General features: G+C 52.6%; 1 protein-coding gene and 1 pseudogene across 2 annotated transcripts; both read right to left on the reverse strand.

Annotated features, from left to right (window-relative positions):
• Positions 1 to 5,189: 5,189 nt before the first annotated feature.
• Positions 5,190 to 14,623, reverse strand: C5AR2 (complement C5a receptor 2). 2 transcript variants are annotated; one of them, XM_045292950.1, is made up of 4 exons: positions 14,512 to 14,623; positions 14,068 to 14,202; positions 7,364 to 7,562; positions 5,190 to 6,399 (listed from the first exon to the last, which is right to left on the reverse strand). In XM_045292950.1, the coding sequence occupies exon 4, from the start codon at positions 6,382 to 6,384 to the stop codon at positions 5,377 to 5,379; it is 1,008 nt and encodes a 335-aa protein (XP_045148885.1). In that variant the 5' UTR covers positions 6,385 to 6,399; positions 7,364 to 7,562; positions 14,068 to 14,202; positions 14,512 to 14,623; the 3' UTR covers positions 5,190 to 5,376. The 2 variants fall into 2 exon arrangements, with proteins under 2 accessions (XP_045148885.1, XP_004710458.1); XM_004710401.2 differs by lacking the exons at positions 14,068 to 14,202; positions 14,512 to 14,623 and adding an exon at positions 11,132 to 11,210.
• On the reverse strand, positions 11,551 to 12,994 carry LOC115870353 (annotated as a pseudogene).
• Positions 14,624 to 22,127: the final 7,504 nt, after the last annotated feature.

The following is a 22,127-nucleotide window of genomic DNA, read 5'->3' on the forward strand; positions in this document are numbered from 1 at the left end:
AGGATAACCAACCAAGGTCACGTAGCTGCACAACAGTTACAGCTGCACAATAGTCAAAGAACATTTCGGGGGGAGACGGGAGGTAACACAAACTGCAAGCTGTCTCAGACAGTTTCATAGAACAAGGAAGCTTTGGTGACTAAGATGTCTTTTAAAGGCATAACCACCTGCCAGTTATTTTCCACTAGGGCCGGTCATGTTCGAAGGACCTTGAGAATGTCTGCTAGGGCCGGCTCCCAACATGTCCCGCCTCCAGGGAGGAAGACCAGGGTTCCCAGAATCCTCAGGAGAAGACCATGCCCATACAGAGACCTCATTGGCTGGGACCTGATTGACAGGCTAGACTCCACCCCCTCGCTCAAGTTGGCAGGAGATTATGGTGAAAGGCTGCAACCCTGATGCACACCATTCCTTATTTTAAATCATGCAGTATTCACTTGTTCTGCTCGAGCACCTGTCCATGTATAGGTTCTGCATGAGCTCGGTGAAATTTTCTGGAATTCCTATTAAATATTGACTATTAAAACAAGCCTGAGACCACTCTCTTAATGCACTATTCACCCAATAAACACACTCATAAATAATCCACCTCAACCCTCCAGGTTCCTATGGGCAGGGCCATTTGCCTTGTGTTCCCCAGAACCCACGGGACCTGACTCAGAGCAGATGGTCCATACTGTGCTGTTGAAGGAATGAGGAAATGAATGAGGAAAGTGGGTCCAAAGTCTTAGGCATGCTTGGTATTTCCATCCTGAGCCTCAGCCTCCCCATGCCTTCTTGTTGAGGGCATGTGAGTTGCCGTGCAGTTGGCTCTGACTTATGACAGCCCATTCCCAACAGAACCAAGCATTGCCTTATCCTGCCCCGTCTTCATGATTGTTGCAGTGTGTATTTTGACTGCCTTCCGATGTTGGGGACAGCCTCCTCTTCCAGCACTACACCAGACAATCGTCTGTTGTGACCCACAGGGTTTTTGTTGGCTGATTTTCAGCAGTGGACTTCCAGGCCTTTCTGTCTAGTCTCAGTCTGAAAGCTCTGCTGTTGCTCGTCCCCCACAGGTGAGTGCGCTGATGTCGAAGTGCTGGGAGCATAGCTTCCAAGCATCCTGGTGACGCCCAAGCCCCCACAGCACCGTAACATGAAGTCAGTTCTTACTCTTCATGATTGCTAGGAAGAACACATGAGATCATGTGACTTGAGTGCCTAAATACTGCTGTGTTCACCACTAGACATAGGCTGTTGGTATTACTGTTGTGAAAGAGCCCGCTGTCCGGTCGATTCTCGCACATGGAGTTAGGTGTTGTGTTAGTCTGGGTACTTTAGAGAAACAAATCCACAGAAACTCATGTATAAGAGAGAGTTTTATATAAAGGTTAAGTGCTCATCAAGAAAAAATCCCAACCCAGTGCTGCCCAAGCCCACAAGTCCAATATTAACTCTTTAACCCATATGTGCAACACCAATCCACAAAGTCCTCCTCCATCTCACAGAACACACCCAATGATGCCGACTGCAGGAGGAAAGCTGAATCAGTGAGTGTGTAAGCGTCTCAGTGCTGGCAGGGGTGGCTCTCCACACAGGTGCTCCAGCACCCAGGGCTGCATCGGGGTAGGTCCATGCAGCTTCTCCTTGGGGATGTCTTGCAGGAAGTCAGCTTTTCAAGCTGAAGCAGGGAACTGCTAAGGCAGCTGCACCCTGGTGCGAGCATCAGAAAGCAAGAACTAGAAAGGCGAGGCTCACTGAGCCATTTATCCCTCCACCCTTAATTAACCCCACATGTGTTTATTGGCCAGGTTGGCACAGTAAACTAACTCAGGAGTCGAGTTGTGTCATGCTCCACCTCCAAATTTGGATTTTGACTCCTAGACCCTGAGTCTGTGAGTATAATCCCATTAAATTATCTTTGCTGAGAGGCAGGATCTGTGTAGGGTATTGTATTAGTCTAGGTACTTTGGAGAAACAAATCCACAGCAACTCATGTATAAGAGAGAGTTTTATGTAAAGAAAATGTGCATCATGAAAACATCCCACCCCAATGCTGCCCAAGCCCACAAGTCCAACATTAACCCATTAACCCAACACCAGTCCACAAAGTCCTCCACCTCACAAAACAGAGGCAATGATGCCGACTGCAGGAGGAAAGCTGAGTCAGTGAACGAATAAGCATCTCAGCACTAGCAGGGGTCTCCACACGGCTGCTCCAGCACCCAGGGCTGCATCGGGATAGGTCCATGCGGCTTCTCCTTGGGGATGTCTTGTAGGAAGTCAATCTTGCAAGCTGGAGCAGGGAACTGCTAAGGCAGCTGCACCCTGGTGCGACCATCACAAAGCAAGAGACCCGAGAACTCGAAAGGCGAGGCTCACCACCCATTTATCCCTCCACCTTTCAACCAGCCCCACATGTGATTATCGGCCAGGCTGGCACAATTAACTAACTCAGGTATATCACGAGTCCATCTCTTCTGAGATCTAAAAGAGGTGAAGCCAGCAAGCCAGAGGAACAGAAGGGGTAAGATTAATGTCAAGACCCATGGAGATCTCCCAGGGACCAGGAATCTGAAGGTGAAGTTGCAGAGATGAGGGCCTTCTCCAAAATGGACAAAAAGACACCGGCTCGCCCCAGAGGTGCCGCTCCAAACGTTGATCTCCAGCCTCCTCAACGGGGAGAGAATACGTTTCTGGTTGGTCAAGCCCTCCGCTTAGTTTCTGTTATTGCAGCACTCGGTAATTAAGATAGGGGGCTAGCGACTGCATGTCTTACAGGGTCACATGCTCCACAGCTTATCTATCCCCAGGCCAGCGGTGTCCCGAGTGAGGTGACCAGTGGATGGCACAGAGAGTATAACCGAAATGGCAGCCTATAAAATTCTTGTGCCACGCTTCAGCAGGGAGGAATTCTTTTGAGATAAAGTTATCCTTGTAGTTAAAACAACAGAGCTCCCCTCCACCCCACAGGCTCATCTTATAAAAAAACAAACTCACTGCCATCGAGTCCATGCTGACTCATAGCAACCCCCCTGATTGTTTCCAAGACTGTAACTATTGCTGGGAACAGAAAGCCCAGTGTTTCCCCCAAGGAGCTGCTGGTGGTTTTGAACTGCTGACCATGTAGCTCCCAGCCTGACGCACAACCCCTGTACCACCAGGGCTTCCAGGCTCATTGTAGAAGTATTACTCTAACTACAGGGGTGAAACTCCATGCTGACTTACTTTCTAAACGTTCTACTGAGCTCAGGTCAGGGCTGTTGTTATTACTCAATGGAAGCCATGTGGTTTCACCCGCGTGTGCCACAAGCATGCACCGTTGCTGTTTTAGGGGACATCAGTGTTCTTGGAGAAAACCCGGCCCAACTTTGCATGGGTGTAGGCACCATACTGTGACAGGTAATCTTTGTGAGCCTGTATCAGGAGCTTTCTTGAGAATGAAGACGTCGTCAGGAAAGGAAAAGATGGAGAAAAAAAGCAACAACAACAACAAAATAAAAGGCTTCCACTTGGCCACCAATAATGTTGTAACTTATCACCTTGTCATTCTATATTGATAGAGCTTATAAAACAATTTCATTGCTAGTGTTTCTGTAATCTAAGAAATATTGCACTTAAGCAATATCTGGGTCTATCCACCACATATCAGTCTATGATGAAAGTGGGCAGTAAGCTCTATTACGTGTTCTGTAGAACCTGGGACCAGAGAAGGTCCACTGTGTGTGGGGAGAGGAGGTATAGGGGACACCATGAGTTCCTGAACTGGGTGACATCAACCCTATGAATGTCATTCATCTGAGCTATTTTATCTGACCATGTTAAAATAGCATCGATTTTGCGGGGGCTTTGTTTTGGTCCAAAGGGTATGTTCCACAGTACCGCTTGATATATTACGTATCTTTATTTATCTACCTGTCTCACCCACAGCGTGAGCTCCAGCAGGGCAGGGACTTTGTTCTGTTCCCTGTGATTTCCAAAGTGAAGCGCCCGTGATGTCGTGGGTTCCTCGTTGGGCTGCTAACCACAAGGCCAGCAGTTTGAAACCACCAGTCGCTCCTCTGCAGAAAGATAAGGAAAGATGAGGCTGTCTGCCCCCACCCACCCCCGTCCCTGTAAAAATGTATAGTCTCAAAAAACCCACAGGGCCAATGCCATTTTCTAAAATAACTTTATTGGGGCAGCTCTTAAAACATTCCATACATCCATTGTGTCGAGCATTTGCCATCATCATTTCCCAAACATTTTCTCTCTACTCGAGCCCTGGGGTTCAGCTCCTCTTTCTCTCTCCCCTCCCGCCATGATGTTTCCATTCACCTCACACGCATGTGGAAATCGGACATGGAATCAGGAAGACCCAAGAAGATCCGATGCACGTGAACGATGGTGCTTATGAAGACTGATTGAGAGCGCCGCGGATCACCAAAAGAACCACAGACCTGTCACGGAGGACGTACAGCCAGCAGGCTCCTTAGAGGCCAGGATGGCGAGGCACATACTTTGGACATGTTCTCAGGCGAGACCAACCTCTGGAGAAGGACCCCGTGCTTGGCAGAGGGGCAGCCAACAGGAGGAAGCCCTTCAAACACAGTGGCTGCAACAATGGGCCCAGCAACCCTGGCTCAGAACGCTCCCAGGGTTCCCTGGGGCCGAGAAGGCTATGGATCCCTTGTCTCTCCCTATGGCTCTACCCTTCCCGCTTACCGCTCTTCCCTTTCCTCCTTCGACTCCCTCCCCACTGGGCTCTTCGCTGTGCGATGGCTAGTGCTTGGTGCCTCAGGATCTTTGTCCCTATTCTTCCACCGACTGGGGCCTCTCCCCGGATTTCCAGTATGGATTTTCTCTTCCCTTCTCTGCGTCAGATCTGGGCTCAAATATTTTCCCCCAAGGCACCTTGCTTGGCTGACCCCTATCCCTGCCCCAACCCACCCGCCCACGGCTTGAGGTGGCAGAGCCCACGCCGGGGGCCTCACATGTTTTGCACGCCTGTCTTTATCTACTTCCGGTTGCCCTCTAGCTCCATGAGGGTAGGGATGGTGTCTCTCTCCTGTGTCCCCAGAGCCTGGCACGTCGCTGGTGCCCAGTGGATGACAGCTGAGCAGAGGAAGGCGTACAGGGAGATGCTGTTGAGCCCTTCAGTGGCGTAGTGGTTACAAGTTGGGCGGTCAACGGTGAGGTCAACAGTTCGAAACCAGCAGTCGCTCCGCTGGAGAAAGACAGGGGCTTTCTACTCCCGTCAAGAGTTTACCATCTCAGGAACCTGCAGGGGCAGTTCGGCCCTGTCTAGAGGGCTGCTCTAAGTCCGCCTGGGGTCGATGGCAGTGAGTTCAGCCCCTGGCTCCAGCGCTCCCCAAAGCCAGGTTTGTGAAGTGGAATGGCATGATGGGAACCCGCCTACACTTCCATCTCTGAGATCAGGTCATGGCTGGTGGATTTCTTGCTGACCGCACTCTGGTCCTGGCCCTGGGGCTCCCGCAGGGCCCAGCGACAGGCGGCTGGCAGGGACCAGCGGAGCTGTGCCCGCCCAAAGTACAGGAAGAGCACGGGGTTGAGGCAGCTGTGAGCCAGGGCAAGGCCCGTGACCAGTGGCTCGGCCCGCAGGGCCCTGGCCAGGAGCACGGAATTGGGGGCAGCAGCAGCGAGGACGAGCCCCAGCACGTGGTAGGGGGTCCAGCAGATGAAAAAGCCCACCACGACAGCCGTGCCCAGTGGCCAGCGGGCTACGCGGCACAGGAGGGTGCCGTGGCAGCTGACCACAGCCAGCAGAGGCCCCAGGAAGCCCGCAAGGAACCGGACGGCGGCCACCGCACCTTCAGCCGTGGCCGAGCCCCCGTAGTCGACCACGCACTCCAGCCGGGGTGGGAAGTGCTCCTGGTACAGCCGGCGGTAGAAGGCAGAGGGCAGGGTCAGCAGCCCAGCCAGGCCCCAGGCGGCCACACAAGCAGCCCTCACGCCCCGTGCCCGCCAGCCAGCGCCCCCCCAGGCAGGCCTGAGGGCCAGCAGGCACAGGTCCGCGCTGAGGGCAGCCAGGAGCAGGACGCTGGCGAACATGGACAGTAACATGACGCAGGGCAGGAGCCGGCAGCCGACGGCCCCGTAAGGCCAGTGGCCTTCCCAGACAACGGGCACTGCCAGGGTAGGAAGAAAGAAGCAGCAGAGCAGGTCAGCCGCGGCCAGGTGCAGGAACCAGGTGGCGCCGGCGCGCTGCCGGGCCTCCTTCCCGGCCACCCAGGCCACCATGGCATTGCCCGGCACGCCCACAAGGAAGATGAGCGTGTACAGCAGCGGCGGCACCACATGGAAGGCGTTGGTGTGCAGGCAAGAGCCATCTGGGCAGTCCACGGGGAACCCCGGGACCTCGCTGTAGTTGTCATAGTCGTAGTTCAGGGTCAAGTTCTCCATCCGAATGCCGGGCACCTGAGCAGGAGAGAAATGGGGTGGGCCAGGAGGACACTAAGTAATTTCTCCCTCTCTCTCTTCCTCTCTTTCTTTCTCTCTTTCTGAAAGGGGGAACAAACTACCTGTCATCGAGCCGATGAGGGGCTGTGGTAGTGATATAATCGTTTGTCAATTTGAGAGGCTGATGCGTGAAGGGGTGGAGGCTAGCCTGTCAATCAGGTCATAGCCAATGAGGGCTCTGTGGGCATGGCCTTCTGCTGAGGATTCCGGGAACTCCTGTCTTCCTCCGTGAAGGCAGGACACCCGCTCTCTCTCTTTCTGAGGACCCCCTGGGAGACATTGCGGCTGACAAGACACATGGAGCCATGCTAGTGACCCGAGCTGGAGAAGCCACGTGGAGACCCCTGCCAGCGCTGAGATGCTTACAATGCCACTGGATCCACAAGACTTTTCCACCCACGGGCCTGTGATCTTCCTGGATTCGGCATCATTGCATGTGTGTTGCATGAGTCTGAAGAAGACTTGATAGATTGGTATCCGACCTAGGGGCTCATATCAGATTTGTGGACTTGATCTGGACTGGGCTGGGATATTTTCTCAATATTCAATTGCTCTCGTATATAAAGCTTTCTTATACATATGAGTGTCTCTCTGAGAATTTGTTTCTCTTGTCTACCCAGACTAGCACAGCGCCTAATTCCCAGATCACAGCATTCAATCATTCCATCCCTAGAGAGTTGTAGAATTGAGGCTGTAACTCTGTACTGGAGGAGAAAGCCTCATCTCTCTCCCACAGAGCGGCTGGTGGGTTTGAACAAGCAACCTTGCAATTAGCAGCCCAACTCATTGTTAACCCACGCCACCCCTGGGCTCCTTGAAAAGGGGCCAGTATGCCCGACAAGTCTGGAAAAACATTTTGATACACTGTTTTGCCCATTCTGCAGATGAGGAAACTGAGGCACAGAGGAGTTAGGGAACTTACCTGGGATCCCTGGAGCTAAATAACACAGCGGGGGCCTGTGCTACTCCAGAGAGCTGGTCCCAGGGATAGTCTTGTCCACACACCCTGGGCTCTGGAGAGCAGAAGTCTGGGCAGCAGTGGCCACTGGACCCAGGTTCCTGCGGACTCTGTGGGGTGGAAGAGTCAGCCTGGGGACCCTCTCTCGCTGGTCTGGGCAGGCCTAGAGGCATGAAGAGGTAGCACAAAGCAAAAGGTCAGGAGCATGGGCGCTCTGGATAGGACAGGCTCCAGGGAAGCTGTCCCCACCCCTCCCCACCCCTTATCAGAGTGGCCAGCCCTGCCACCCCAGGCGGACTATTATGGGTTGGCTGGCACTGCCCCAATCCAGTCCCTGCTGGGACTGACTCAACAACAGGAAGGGTGGAGAGGAAGTTGTTGGGACGCTCCCGCCACTGCCACCCCCACCCGCTGTGCCCTTCCAGGTAGTGGCCAAGAGGCCAAGCGACTCGGTGTCTGCGTCTGGGCACTGCCTCAAGCCCTTTCTCGTCACGTCACTGGAGTGAAATGTGGGCGGGCTTTAAAGCCAAATCCTCCCCTACTGGGTGGCCTCTGGCAAAGTCACGTAAAGTCCCTGTGCCCCCCTTTCTTGATCTGTGTGACGGGAGCCGTCGTCCAGCCACCTAAGAGGATGTCATGAGAGCTCTGGTGGCGCCGTGGGTTCCTCACCGGGCTGGGAAACTCGGAGTTGACAGTTAGAATCCCCCAGCCCCCCCTGGGGGGAAAAGTGAGGCTGCCTGGTCCCGTAAAAGGTTCACAGCCTTGGGGACCCCAGGAAGCAGTTCACGTCTACCCTATAGGGTCCACCGACAGCAGTGGTTTTTGTGGGGAAGAGCATGTCAGAGGGAGTCTGGGTGGAGCAAGTGGCTTGCACTCAATCGCCATCCTAAGGGTTGGCAGTTCAAACTCCCCACGAGGCTCCTAGAAAGAAAGGCCTGGCAAATCCGCTTCCGTCAAGATGATGTAAATCAATGAATGGACGGACGGATATGACAGGCCAGAAAGACGCCCTCTGGAGCAGGAGCCATCGAAACAAACAAGCAAAACAACCTCATGACCGACAAGGCTGTGCTGACTCCTAGTGAGCTCCTGTGGGCTTCGAGACGATATATCCGTCGCTGGGAGCAGATAGCTCAGGCTTTTCCCCCAAGGCGCGAACGGCTGGTGGAGTCCAAGTGCCGACCAGGCAGATCAGAGCCCAACATGTAACCATGACCCCACCAGGGCTCCGCGGAGCAGGAGCCACCTGCTGTCAATGGGCCCCGGTGACTCAGAACTGACTCGGTGCACTGACTGGAAAGCACTGGCTTTGGGTCTGGGTTTGGTTGAGAGAGTGTTAGGCAACGCATGGATGTGTGGCTTGTGATCAGCGCTGGAAGAGCCCCCGATACAATGACTTTTAAAAAACAGAGTGTTGTGGGAGAGCATTGAGTTCATAGGAGTGAGGTGCTTAGCACAGTGCCCTTCTCATGGTGGACATCACCTACTCACAGTTATGGCTGCGAGCCCAAAGGTCTGCAGTTCGAAACCACCAGCCGTCCCACAGGAGAATGCTTGGGCTTTCTACTCCCATTAAGAGGGAGGCGTCGGTCAGTGTAAGACATGAAAAATAATGATTTATAAAGTATCAAGGGTTCCTGAGGGAGGGAGGGGAAATATGAGGAGCTGATCCCAAGGGCTCAAGTAGAAAGAAAATGTTTGAGAATGATGATGGCAACAAATGTACAGAGGTGCTTGACACAATGAATGGATGGATGGATTGTGATAAGAGCTGTATGAGCCCCCAATACAGTGATTTTAAGAAATAAATACAAAGAGTTGCACTCTCAGAAACTCACCATAATTCTTTATGGGGATAGCCTCATTGTTCTTCAGAGGAGCGGCTGATAGTTTCGAACCGCCAATCTTGCAGTGAGCAGGCCAACGTGTAACCACTAGGCCACCAGGGTTCCTTTTTCATCCCCGGAGAACAGATGAAAACAAGGTCACTGGCCTCCAAGTTGGTTCCAACTCCCAGTGACCCTCAAAGACAGAGTAACAGCCTTTGGGCATTTCTGAGGCTGTCAATCTTTTGGGGGCCGTAGAAAGCGTCACCTTTCTCCTGTGGAGCAGCCGGTGGGTTTGGGCTGTGACCCCGGCAAGCCTCCAGTGAGTAATAACTTCAGTAAGCAATGCTATAGAGTAGAGCGACCCCCACTCTTACTTTGTCTGTTTTTACACACTAACGTTCGTGGCGATGGAAAGTTTACAAAGCGAATTGGTTTTCCCATCTGGCAAGGCATACACCCATTTTGCTTGGCAAAGCTGGTTCCGTGGGCCCCCAGGTGGTAGGAGTGCCCTGGCTATTTCCTGTGTTTCCTGCTTCTGTGTGTCCTTCGCAATCCCTTCCTGCGGTCTGAGCTTTCCTCCCCCAGCCAAAGGCTGCCCGGCTACTTGGTCTCCTAGGGCTGCCTGTGCCCCCTCTGGTGTTACTGCTCACCTGATCAGCCTGCCCACTGGCAGGCTGCCACAGAGCGTTCCTGGCTGTGGCCTTTAGGAAAGTGGATGGCCAGGCCTCTCTGGGCAAGTTCAAACCTTGAACCTTATCGCCCAGAGAAAGCCTTTTTTTTGCTGCCTGCCAAGGGACCCTGGATGAACGCTATTGACTACTCACGAAGCCGAGTGTTCCACACGACCACAGCCAGACGTGAAAAGGTGGGCGGGTTTCCACCCATCCGATGCTAACGGGTGGGACTGAGCCACAAAGGGCAGTGTCCAGAAAGATTCCACTCATGTCGAGTTAGAAAGCAGGCGAGGGGGCTCTGTGTTAGGAGTCAGAATGCTGGCTCCCTTGGGGGTGGGGGTGGGGGTGGTGACTCGGGTGGAAAGGAGGCTCTAGGCCAGTGGTTCTCAACCTTCCTCATGCCTCGACCCTTTCATACAGTTCCTCCTGTGGTGGGGGCCCCCCAACCATCAAATTATTTTCGTGGCTGCTTCATCACTGTCATTTTGCTACTGTGATGAATCGGGTGACCCCTGTGAAAGGGTCGTTCGACTCCCCAAAAGAGTCAGGACCCACTGGTTGAGAACCACTGCTCTAGGGACTGGTTTTGTTTTGTTTGTTTTTTCTTCTTCCTCTTTTTTTTTTAAAATAATTAAATCATTTTATTGTACAACTCTTATCACAATCCACACAATCCATCCATTGTGTCAAGCACATTTGTACATTTGTTGCCCTCCTCATTCTCAAAACATTTGCTTTCGACTTGAGCTCTTGGTACCAGCTCCTCATTTTTCCCCCTCCCTCCCCCTCCCCCCTGTTGTGTTTCTTGACTCAGGTGCTGGCTACCTGTGCCTGTGCGTGTGTGTGCGCGTGTGTTCCGCTGGTGAAGACTCAGAAAACTGATGTGCACATGTTTCTGTGTGTATAGGGTACAGCAGAATACAGTTTATCACATGCACGAGCAATCCCTTTTCAAAGGTTAAAGATAAGGCTGGTTCCCGTGAGGTGGAGGTTTAAGACGTCCCAAATGTCCAATTTCCCCCAAACTGCTATACTGCCCTCATTCCTACTCTCAACTGCCCCCCCCTGCCCTCGGTACACTTCTTCCAGTTTAGGGGGGGGTCTGTAATTCACTACAGTGTCTCATGGGACTCTCATTCTGTCAAGGAAAGGGCTCATGAGGTTGTGGGAGGCTCTCAAGGGCCAACTCTGGCTGGGCGGGCAGGTGGGGGGGCGGGTCAGGCACCTACCGGCAGTCCTCTCCTCACTCATGTGGCTGCACAGGCTGAAGGACCCAATCCAACAGGTCAGACGCCAGGCGGCTGGTGCAAGTGCCAAGGACCGGAGCTCCGATGCAGACAAGTCAGAGGCAGGAGCCAGAGCCAGCATGTGAGCTTGGCCAGAGCGTCCCGTGTGTCGTGTGTCGGACACAGACACAGCTCCCGGGAAACGAAGGGCGGTGACTCGAGTCACATGCTCGCGTCAGGCTGGGACTCAAGACACGCCTCCCTCTAATCCTGCCTCCTTATCCGTTTTTTTTATAAGTCATCTCTTTTTTAAAAAATTATTTTATTTGTAACATAGTAGGGACTACATCGGATATTTTTCTCAAGTGGCAAATGAGGCCAATGAGAACATTCCTCTCTGATTCCTGATGAGAACCTCGGAATCATCTGTCTTGTGGAGGATGCAGTTTCATACGACGTCTGTGATACTGCCCATAACACCAACGGTGCTTCATAGTAAAGAACCAGGTCCTTGCTCAAGGGGCTGCTCTTTCACTGCTACTCTAGTTTTCAGCACCCGATCCTGTGTTTCCTCACTGTTACGTAGAGGGTCTGGCCGAGGAACAGGTGTTGTGTGTTCCTCTGGCATGTCCACAGAAGGGCGGTAGCCTATTGTCCTACCATCTGATGCCCAAGCAAGGTCTCCCTTGCAGTTATAGTCATCTGGGAGAGGTGGTGTAGATTTAGGACAAACACGGTGTAAAACTCCATGTCGAATTGATAAGACATGTTTCAGGACAGTTCTGTTTGTCAGTGCCCGGGTGATGGCTGCTACTGCCGTGATGGACCAAGATGCGCGGATCAGACGGCACGGCAAAAGTTGTGGCGAGAGAAACTGTTAGAAACATCTGCTTCCAGATTCGTCTATTTTCATCCCGACAGGTCCTCACGGCGAAACCGCCATTGTGTCTCCTATAAGTCATATCTTACACCGCCTGCTGTCTCCCTTCACCCATGTTTCTGTGGTTCGTCCCCCTGTGTGTGTGTGTGTATCTGTGTTGGTGGGTGGGGGAGTTATACGTTGACTCCTCATGACCACACAGGCTGCTGTGCTTCTTCCATGTGGGCTCTGTTGCTTCCCTGCGATCTATCATCCTGCCTCTGTATTTTTTTATTTTATTTTATTTTTTTTAGCAGAAACAGAAATAGCTTTATTAGTGGGGGGGGGGACTCCCGGATGAGGTTCTGTGACCTAGGTCAACAGGTCAGGGAAGTCGTGCTCAGCAGCTGGGGGCGAGGGTTTGTAAAGGGGTGGTGAGGAATGTATGGCAATTAGCATATGGGGTCTGGACACTCCGAGAATTGCTTGTGGACTCCTTGCAGCTTTCTTTGAACCGAGCCTCCCCTCTGGAACATCTGGTTTCACTGGTTATCCTATCTGGCGGTTATCTCATCTGGCCGCTGTCTGTTGCTGACCTTTGGGATGTGCAGGGCCTGGACCTGCTTCAGCTTAGTCCAAACAGGGCTGCCTAGTTCGGACCCGGCCTTGTGATCACAGTGACTGGTGTGCTTCTTCCATGTGGGCTTTGTAGCTTCCTGACTAGATGGCTGCTTGTTTATCTTCAAGCCTTTAAGACCCCAGATGTTATATCTTTTGGTAGTGGGGCACCATCAGCTTTCTTCACTGGTGAAGAATATTGAAAGTAACATGGACTCAGCCCAGCTTGGTGGTCCATGTGGAGAGAGGGGGACGGGAAGGAGGGCAAGGGAACAAGGGAGAGAGAACGGGAGAGGAGAGGGGAGAGAGGGGAGTGACCAGGGAGTGAGCAGTAAGGAGCCATCCTGCCTCTTTAATGGAAGGGACAACTCACTCCGACATGTGGCCATGACCAAAGGCATCTCACTGCCCTGGTGCCCGTTCCAACTTACAGAGACCCTGTAGGATGGAGTATAACTGGCCCCTTGGAGCTCCAGACACTGTAAGTCTCTACAGGGTGGTCCGTGGTTTCAAACTGCTGACCTAGTAGTTCGCAGCAGCTCAGTGCATAAACCAGGACACCAGCAGGGCTCCTTTAACACGGGCCCGAAGGCTATGATTTAGGACATATCACAAAATAGAGGACTTACAGCTAGAGGAGCCAGATTACAGAATCCATCGCACCACACACACTTCTTTGCAAAGATCCCAAAGCTTGATGAAAAACTCTAGCCACGCTAACCACGACAAGACCCACAGAGAGACGACACAAATCCTAGTGTCAGGAGAGAAAGAGAGGCCATCACAGCGAACCCCCATGGCCCTCCAAAGGCTAACAAAGACATGTCCCAAACAAGCTGTCCGTAGGCTCAGTGCTCACTCAAAGGTTGGCAGTTCTGGTCCACCTTCCAGGGGTGCCTCGGAAGAAAAGCCTGGTGATCCACTACTGAAAAATCAGCTCCGAGAAACTCCATTGCCCACCGCTCCACAACTCCGACACACTCGGGGTGGTCATGGGTTGGAATCAACTCAACACCAACTGGTTTGGGATACCTAGTGGTGCCATTAACCCATTAATTCACCCACTAACTGTAAGAATGGAGGTTCGCCCTCAATAAAATAATTTTTTTAAAAAGTCTGATCTCATGGAACAAACTCCACAACAAAATAAAAATAAAATAAAATAAAAGAATGGAGGTTCAAGTCCCCCCAGAATCCCCTCAGAAGAGAAACTTCTCCCCAAGCCACTGAAATCCCCGTGGATCACAGTTCCACTCAGACACAAAAGGGTCACAGAGTGAACAACCAGTGTTGTGTGTGTGTGTGTGTGTGTGTGTGCACACGCGCCCGCGCGTTGTTGCTGCTATTGTTTGTTTTGCACACAACCCTATGGCCCCCGACCCTGATGACTCGGGTGAGATCAACCAAGCCCATCAACTTAAACTCACTCCAGGAAATACCTTCCCTTCAGAAGTGGACTCACCTGCGTTACACTTCACTCAGTGTGTGAAACGCTCCTGTGGGTTTGCCAGAAACGGTGGAAATCCCCGGCCCGGCCATCCAGCTTTGAGGCAGCAGGGTCCTCTCCGCATCTGTGCCGCAGAAAACGTTCGGGGTCCTGGAACAAGAGGGTCTTGTGCTCGTCTCCCCAAGTCCGCCTCAAGAGTGTGGAAGCTGGCATGGATGCTGGCCCAGCCGTTATAAGATCCCAGCTCTCAACTGCTGGCTCTGTGGACCCAATTCTGAGAGGAACGGTCCATGGGTTTGGTGAATATAAGGTTGAGGGCAGGGAGCCAGAGGGAACGGAGAAGGTAGGAGATGACTCCATGCCTGTCAAGTTCAAAGACTGGCAGGGGGACTCTGTGGGTGGTGGCAGCTGCAATCCCACTTTCTCTCTCTCTCTCTCTCTCTTTCCCCTCATGCTTACCTGCTCTTGTGGCCAACGCTCCAATCTGGACCTCGCTGGGGTCCACAGCCAGGTTCCCCAGAGGTCTGGGGTCTCTCCCTCACGTCCAGCAGAGGAGGGATTCCTGAAAGGGGGCCTGTTTTCCGACTAGCTGGTATCAGACGCGAGGCAAGATACGGCCACCACAGGGGATGGCAGACAAGCCTTCCCAGGCAGCCAGCCCCGGAGTGGCCTTTTCCAAGCTGGGTGTGTTTGTCCCGTACTGTTCCCATGATTCACTCGTCTCCGAGGGTGGAGAGCTGACGCCTGGTCCGCAGCCACAGCTTCTGTGGCCAGCTTTCTGGAAGTCAGACTCTGGTGTGTTTGCTTTGAGGGTTTCTCCGCCCTCCGCCTCCCTCCAGGAGTGAGTTTCATGTTGGGCTGCCAACCTCAGGGCCAGCAGTTCGAATCCACCAGCTGCTCCGAGGGAGAATGAGGCTGTCAGCACTCTTAAAGATTTACAGCCTCTTTCTCTCTCTCCCTCCCTCTCCTTCTCTCTGGTTCCAGGCTCCACGGGAGAGCTCCCTGGCCTTTCCTGTGGGAGTGATGATTTCGTGAAGCAAGCATCTAACCACATTTTATCCCCCCCAGAAAAGAAGCTGCCGCAGTCTTTGACTGAGAACATCATTATACTCAGAAGCAAGCTTTGAAGTCCATCTAGTTTGGAAGTCTTCTTCAACGTTGGAACGAGGGTTTGAGAGATGCCACACATGGATAAGGCCCTAGTGCTGATCATTTACACTGGAGTCCTGGCGGCCACGTGGTTACATGCTGAGCTGTGAACCACAAGGTCAGCAGTTCAAAACGACCAGCCCTTCTAGTTGAGAAAGAGCACTCTCTACTCCTGGAACATGCTACGGTCTTGGAAACTCTCAGGGGGGCAGTTCTACCCCGTCCTATAGGTTGGCTAGGGTTTAGTTACTGTTTCCAGCAATGCCCATGTGAGAACCTAGAAAAATTCTCCTGGGCACACACTGGCCACGCTTGTAACATTGAAGTTCATTCTGTGTGGGGTACCAGCCCCCACGATTGAACGGGCCCAAGAGGTGGTTGTTCACTGAGGGGTAAACTTAAAGAGACATCAGACAAGATAAAGCATGCAAGTGCTCACCTCCGGGACCACCATGACCTCAGGAGCCAGATCCACGCAGAGAAAGGGAATAGGTGTATTTCCAACCAGGGCTTATGTACACTCAGGGAGTATGCCAGTCGCCCTAATTACAGGTAACCACATGCCTCACCGGAAGAGGTTGTACAATAGGCATACGTGTGACAGGAAGGCACACACATAACAAGATGGGCGGGTTCTAGAGACAAGGTGGCAGCCCAACCTTGGTTGCCCCCAAGTTGGCTTGATTTTAGGAGTCTTTGGGCTCTGCTTCAGGGGAACAATCCATTATCCTTATCAGAAGAGAGTGAGCCCTATTTAGAATGGGACAGACTATAGCAGCGATTCTCAACCTGTGGGCCGTGACCCCCTTTGGGAGTCGAACGACATTTTCACAGGAGTCACCCGATTTCATCACAGTAGGAAAATGACAGTGATGAAGTAGCAATGAAAATCATATTATGGTTGGGTGGTCACCACACATGAGGAACTGGATGAAAGGGTCGCGGCATGAGGAAGGTGGAGAACCTCTGCTCTATATTCTACTTTGATGAGCAATGGCTGGGGTCTTAAAAGCTTGCAAACAGCCACCTGAGGTGCAACTCTTAGTCTTGCCATGCGCGGGGGGAAGAAGCATCGTGACAATGGAGATATATCCAGAGCCGACTAGTGCTGTGGACTAACAGACCGCGTGAACGTCGGTCTCCCGACCCTGAGACCAGGACCAGATGGTGCCCAGCTACTGTTACCAGCTGCTCTGAGAAGGATCACATTAGCACAGTGGTGCTCAACCTTCCTCATGCCGCGACCCTTTCATACAGTTCCTCATGTGGTGGTGACCCCCCAACCATCACATTATCTACATTGCTACTTCATCACTGTCGTTTTGTTACTGTGATGAATGGTCATGTAAATCCCTGATAGGCAGGATGTATTGTCATTGTTTCAAATTGCATATAATTAAAGCATAGTGATGAATCACAAAAACAATATGTCATTATACATTGTGAAACACTGATTTCCTTTTTTATCGTTTTAGTAGGGGCTCAGACTACTCTTATCACAATCCATATATCCATCAATTGTGTAAAGCACATTTGTATATTCATTCCCCTCATCATTCTCAAAACATAATTTCTAATGACAGATCAATGACATTGTGTCTTGAAGCATGGTGCAGCATGGGTAACAGTCTTCACGCTGGGGACTCTAGGTGGGCGTATCTGCATGTGGGCAGACCCGCCTGGAAACGGACAGAGGAGCGGTGTCTCCATTACTGAGACCATGGGAAATATGTGTTTCCTATGGTCTTAGGTGACCTCTGTGAAAGGGTCGTTCGACCCCCAAAGTGGTCTCGACCCACAGGTTGAGAGGTGCTGCGTTAGGAGGTCCTGGATAGAGTGGGAGAAAAATATGGAACAGAACTCAAAATCATCAGAGACCAGATCGGGGGAACCGATTTCAAAGATCTACATATAACCCCCTGCCAGGGGGACGGACAACAGAAACATGGGTGAAGGGAGACAGCGGTCAGGGTTAGACATGAAAAAAAAATATATAGATTATAAAGGGTTCATGAGGGAAGTAGGGTTGGGGTGGGGGAAAATGAGCTGATATCAAGGGCTCAAGTAGAAAGAAAATGTTTTGAAAATGATGATGGCAACGTATGTACAAATTTGCTTGATACAATGGATGGGTGTATGGATTGTGATAAGAGCCACCAATAAAATGATTTTTTTCCAAAGAGAGAGACAAGACTTCCTGGTCAGATAGGGACTGGTGGGGACCTCACCCTAAAACTGTTAGGTCTCTGGTGTGGTTTATACCTCGGTTCTTGGTTCACGACGCTGAAGGAATTCACGACACAGAAGCACTTTGGTGAACCCAAGTGACTTTTATGGGGAAAAGGGGTGTTTCAGATATTCACAGGAAAGCCCCAAAGAGCACCCTGGAAGAGAGGCTCGAGAGGGAGCTGGGGCGTGTGTGCACCCCACCCTCCGACCTGCAAGACCACACCTGAACGGAGAGGAGTCAAAGAGGCGTGGCATTCCTGTGGCAGGCTCTCATCTCCTCCAGCTAGGGAGGTGTGGTTGACGGTATTGGTCCACCTCATTGACTTGAGTTTAAGTACACCTGGGTGATGTCATGTGACTGGGCCTAGTCTGTGCACCCAGGTGGACCTCCCACCTGAGCCCAGTGGGGGGGCTTGTGTCTGAGCATGCGCAGTTTGGATCTTTCCATAGGTGTCTAATGAATGTGCCTGATTTCTTTCCAACCCCTTTGCTGTGGCCCTCGGTAGGCATCGGGGAGACCACCCCCTTTAGTCTCCATTCTGGCGGCCTAACAGAACTGGGGCCTTTCATCAACCTCGAGGTCTGGAACTGAACTTACTGCTGTAGGAGACGCATCATTCTCTGAAGAAACAAAGGGCAATGCTTAGCCAAGGCCAAGGTTGAGAAGGTTAGGAGAGAAAGAGGATTAGAAACAGGACACACAGAGAGGAAGTGGCAACAGAGGAGCTGAAACAAGATATGTGTGGAATGGAAACGTGATCGCGGGCTCTGCAAACCTTCACCCAATTCACCAGAAAGTTTCAAACACAACAACGCAGGCCTGTTGCCAAGGAGTCCGTGCTGACTCACAAGAGCCCAGGTGCTAGAGAACTGCTTCCCAGGATGCTCTTGGCTTGCGCCTTTGCAGGGCGAACCCTGGCCTGAAGCACGGGGCCGCTCACCCCCAGGTGAGCAGTTCAAACCCACCAGCAGCTCCTCGGGAGAAGGATGCACCAGCCGGCTTCCATATAGATCACAGCCCTGCAAACCCTGTGGGGCAGCTCTGTCCTGTAAGGTCGCTATGAACAGGAGTCGACTGCGCAGCAGTGGGCTGTAGGGACCTCTTTACAGAGCAGGTTGTCAGACCTTTCTTCCTAGGCTCTGCTGGGTGAGTCTGTACTGCCCATCTTGAGCAAAGCATCACAGTCAAAGCCATTTGTACCACGGAGGGTACCACGGCAGGGGGTGGGGGTGGGAGGGTGGACATCAGCGTGGGCAGCAGTGGTTCTCAAGAGCTTCCACTCACAGCCAGAATGTCGAAGCTCTCTTTCCAGATCCACCCATGATCAGTATTATGGGTTGAACCGTGGCCCCCATCCCACTCCTCCCCCACCCCACCCCCAGCCCATCTAAAAAGGAAATGTAGTTAGAATCCTCGCTCTCCATCCGAGGATGAGATTTTAGGGGCAGTCGGGTCAGGTCCAACTCGCAGCGACCCCGCGTGCGTGAGACAGAAGGAAAGACGGCCCTGCCCCACGCCCTCCATCGAGGTGACGTCAGAGCCCATGGTTGCAGCCACTGGGTCCGTCCATCTGGTCCAGGGCCTTCCTCGTCCCCGCTGCCCCTCTGCTTTCCCAAGCATGACGTCCTTCTCCAGGGACTGGTCTCTGCAGACGATGTGTCCAACGTGCGTGACGGGAAATCTCACCCCCCTCACTTCTCAGGAGCGCCCGGCGCTTTTCTTCCCAGTTGGGTGTGTGTGTGCGTTGCGCAGTCTTCCCCAGCACCGTCATTCGAGTGCACCAAGGACCAGGTGCTATTGAGAAATGGAGTTCTCTCTGCTACGTTCCATAAGACCCTGGGTAAACCCTGGACTGCTAACTATACCATCCGTGGTTCAAACCCACCGGCGACTCTGCAAGAGAAAGATGAGGCTGTCTGCTCGCAGGAAGATTTACAGCCGCGGAAGCTCTGTCCGGGTTCCCTGTGAGTTGGAATCAGCTTGATGGTGGTGGGTTTGGGGTTGGAATGGGGTGGGGTGGGGGGAACACCTAAAGGTTCGTCCTCACCCCTCGGCATTGCGGAAGAAAGGCCTGGCCACGTGCTTCTGTAAAGATGGCAGCCCAGAAAACCCCAGTGTGAGGATAAGGGGAGGGGGTTCCCCACAAATCGTCACAGGTCCGGTAGGCGCAATTGTACAGCGATAATAAGTGAAGATTATAGTAAAGTCATAGAGAGCATGAGAGGTAGAGATTGCAATAACAGAGTCAGACACAATTCATGGTAGCATGCTCACCTCAGCCCCGCTTGGTGGTCCTCGTGGGGGGAACCTGGCCACGAGAGCAGGAGAGAGCTCCGGGCCCCCGGGAACCAGAGAGAGCTTTCTTTTTATTGCTCACCAAGCGTTATATCACTTTAGGGGGGCATGATTACAGGTAATCACACGTCACGGGAAGGGGCAGTACAATAGGCATACACATCGTAGGAAGGGGATGTATGACAGGCATAAGCGTAACAGGAAGGGGCTGAGCTAGGGGTGTACACATGATAGGAAGGGGTGGAACCAGAGGTATACATGTGACAAGAAGGGCGGACCCTAGATTCGTGATGGCAGCCTAACCTTGGTCATCCTTGGGCGGGTTTGACCTCTCTGGTGTCTCCTACAAGGAAACAGACAACTACTATCCTTATCAGAAGGGAGTGGGCCCTACTTGTTGTGGGATAAACAGTGGTGTCTGCTTGCTCTAGATGGCTGATAGCTCTTAGGGAGAATGACCCCTAATCTACTCCTGATGACCTCCAAGTGTATAGTCATTCTCAAGCAGCTAAGTCTGGCATATATTTGGGGGAGACAACTTGAGAGAAATCCTTCTGTTTCCCACACCCCAGGACGCACAGTTCCGTCTATCACACCCGAGTCTTTCCGTGAGTCAGAATCGCCCCAGCGGCCATGGCTTTGGGGGTGGCGTTAGGTTGGTTAGATCAGACTCCAGGAGAGTGGGCTAGGTTCTTTGGTGCCAACATGGCACACGTAAGAAGATATGAGTGGGGTCTAGCCTGTCAATCAGGCCGCAGCCTGGTGACCTCATTTGGAGGTGCCACCTTAATAAATAGCTTGCTGGAGGGGGGTCACTCTCTCTCTCTCTGTTTCACCTTCCTATTGGCAAGTGCCTTGGAGACCTGCCAGACCCTTGGAGATGCCTCCACTGCCATTGGATCCACAAGACTTTGCGCCCACCGGCCTGTGATCTTCCTGCATTCTGCACCATTCCATGTGGCTGCGTGAGTCTGACTATTCTGGGACTTACGGACTTGACCTGGACTGGGCTGGGATGTGTTCCTGGCATACAATTACGCCTTGATGTCACGCGCTCTCTCACACATAGATGAGTGTCCCGGAGTTTGCATCTCTAGTCAACCCGGCCTCACACAGAAGGTGAGTTCCAATCGGAATCCTGCTGACTAGTTTTTGGAGATGAACTTGTGAGTCACTAAGTCCATTTCCAGTTCACTTTTCCTCTTGACTTCACAAGAACAGATGAGGAACAGAGGTGTGCACATGAGCAGGGAGGCAGGTACGTAGGACAATCCCCAAGGAGCCCAGAAACAGACCACAGGGCCACCAGGAACAGAGCACAGGGCCACGGTCCTGATTGGAATGCTCTTCAGGCTCCAGAACTCAGCGAGCCTCTGTTTCTGTTCTTGCCAGCTCCGCTCCTACGCCCCACTTGTGATGAGGTCCACTAGCGAAACACATGACCAAACTCACTCCCCTCAAGTGGATTCCGACGCACAGTGACCTCATAGGACGCAGTCCAACTGCCTCCGTGGGCTTCCGAGACCGTGGCTCTTTACCATAGGAAAGGCCACACCTTTCTAATGGAGCAGCTGGTGGTGTCCAACTGCTGACCTCGCAGCCGACGGCCCAGCGCTTCACCCACTGTGCCACCGGGATCGACAGCTTTGTCGCGGGGCTTCACCCCCACAAGTGTCACTGTGAGTTTTCCCCAACCCCACCCACAGCCATCGGGGCCATTCTGACTCAGTGTGCCCCTGCAGAACAGGGCAGGACGGCATTCCTAGGCTCTCCAAGGTCCTGGGGTTTCCAATCTTGACAGCAGCACACTGCCACCTCTCTCCCGTGGAGCGGCCAGCGGGTTTGAACTGCCAACCTTTGGCTTAGCAGCCTGGCACTTAACCTACTGGCCCATCGGGGCTCCTGCTCTGTCAGTGAGGCTGGGTGAGTGTACTTACAAAGCCACCGAGCAGTGCCTGGCAGGTATCATGTGCTTGTGTTTGTTTGAGGAAGTAGCACAGGACCAGCCCAGCAGGAAGAAGGGGCCCCAGCCCCAGCTCCAGCCCTTTGTTCAGCAGTTCTCGGTGGTGGCCTGCCCTTCCCTCTGAGCACGCATGTGTGGTTCGGCGCATGCATTTCTGCCTTCCTTCTGAGGTTCCTCCACTCCGGCACTTACTGCCCAGGTGAGTCCGAGCAGACTAGAGAAACAAATCCATCGACACTCACACATCTGTGACAGAGAACTGTATCTCCAAGAGCCATTGTAAATGAAGAACACATCCCAGCCCAGTCCAGATCAAGCCCTTAAGTCCAATAGTAGCCCTTAAGTCCAATAGTAGCCCATAGGTCTGATACCAGTCTATACATTCCTCTTCAGACTCACGCAACACATGCAATGATGCGGAATGCAGGAAGATCACAG

Source organism: Echinops telfairi, unplaced genomic scaffold (genome assembly GCF_000313985.2).
Source record: "Echinops telfairi isolate 266 unplaced genomic scaffold, ASM31398v2 ScPeMD7_655;HRSCAF=1070, whole genome shotgun sequence".
In the NCBI taxonomy this organism is placed as follows: domain Eukaryota; kingdom Metazoa; phylum Chordata; class Mammalia; order Afrosoricida; family Tenrecidae; genus Echinops; species Echinops telfairi.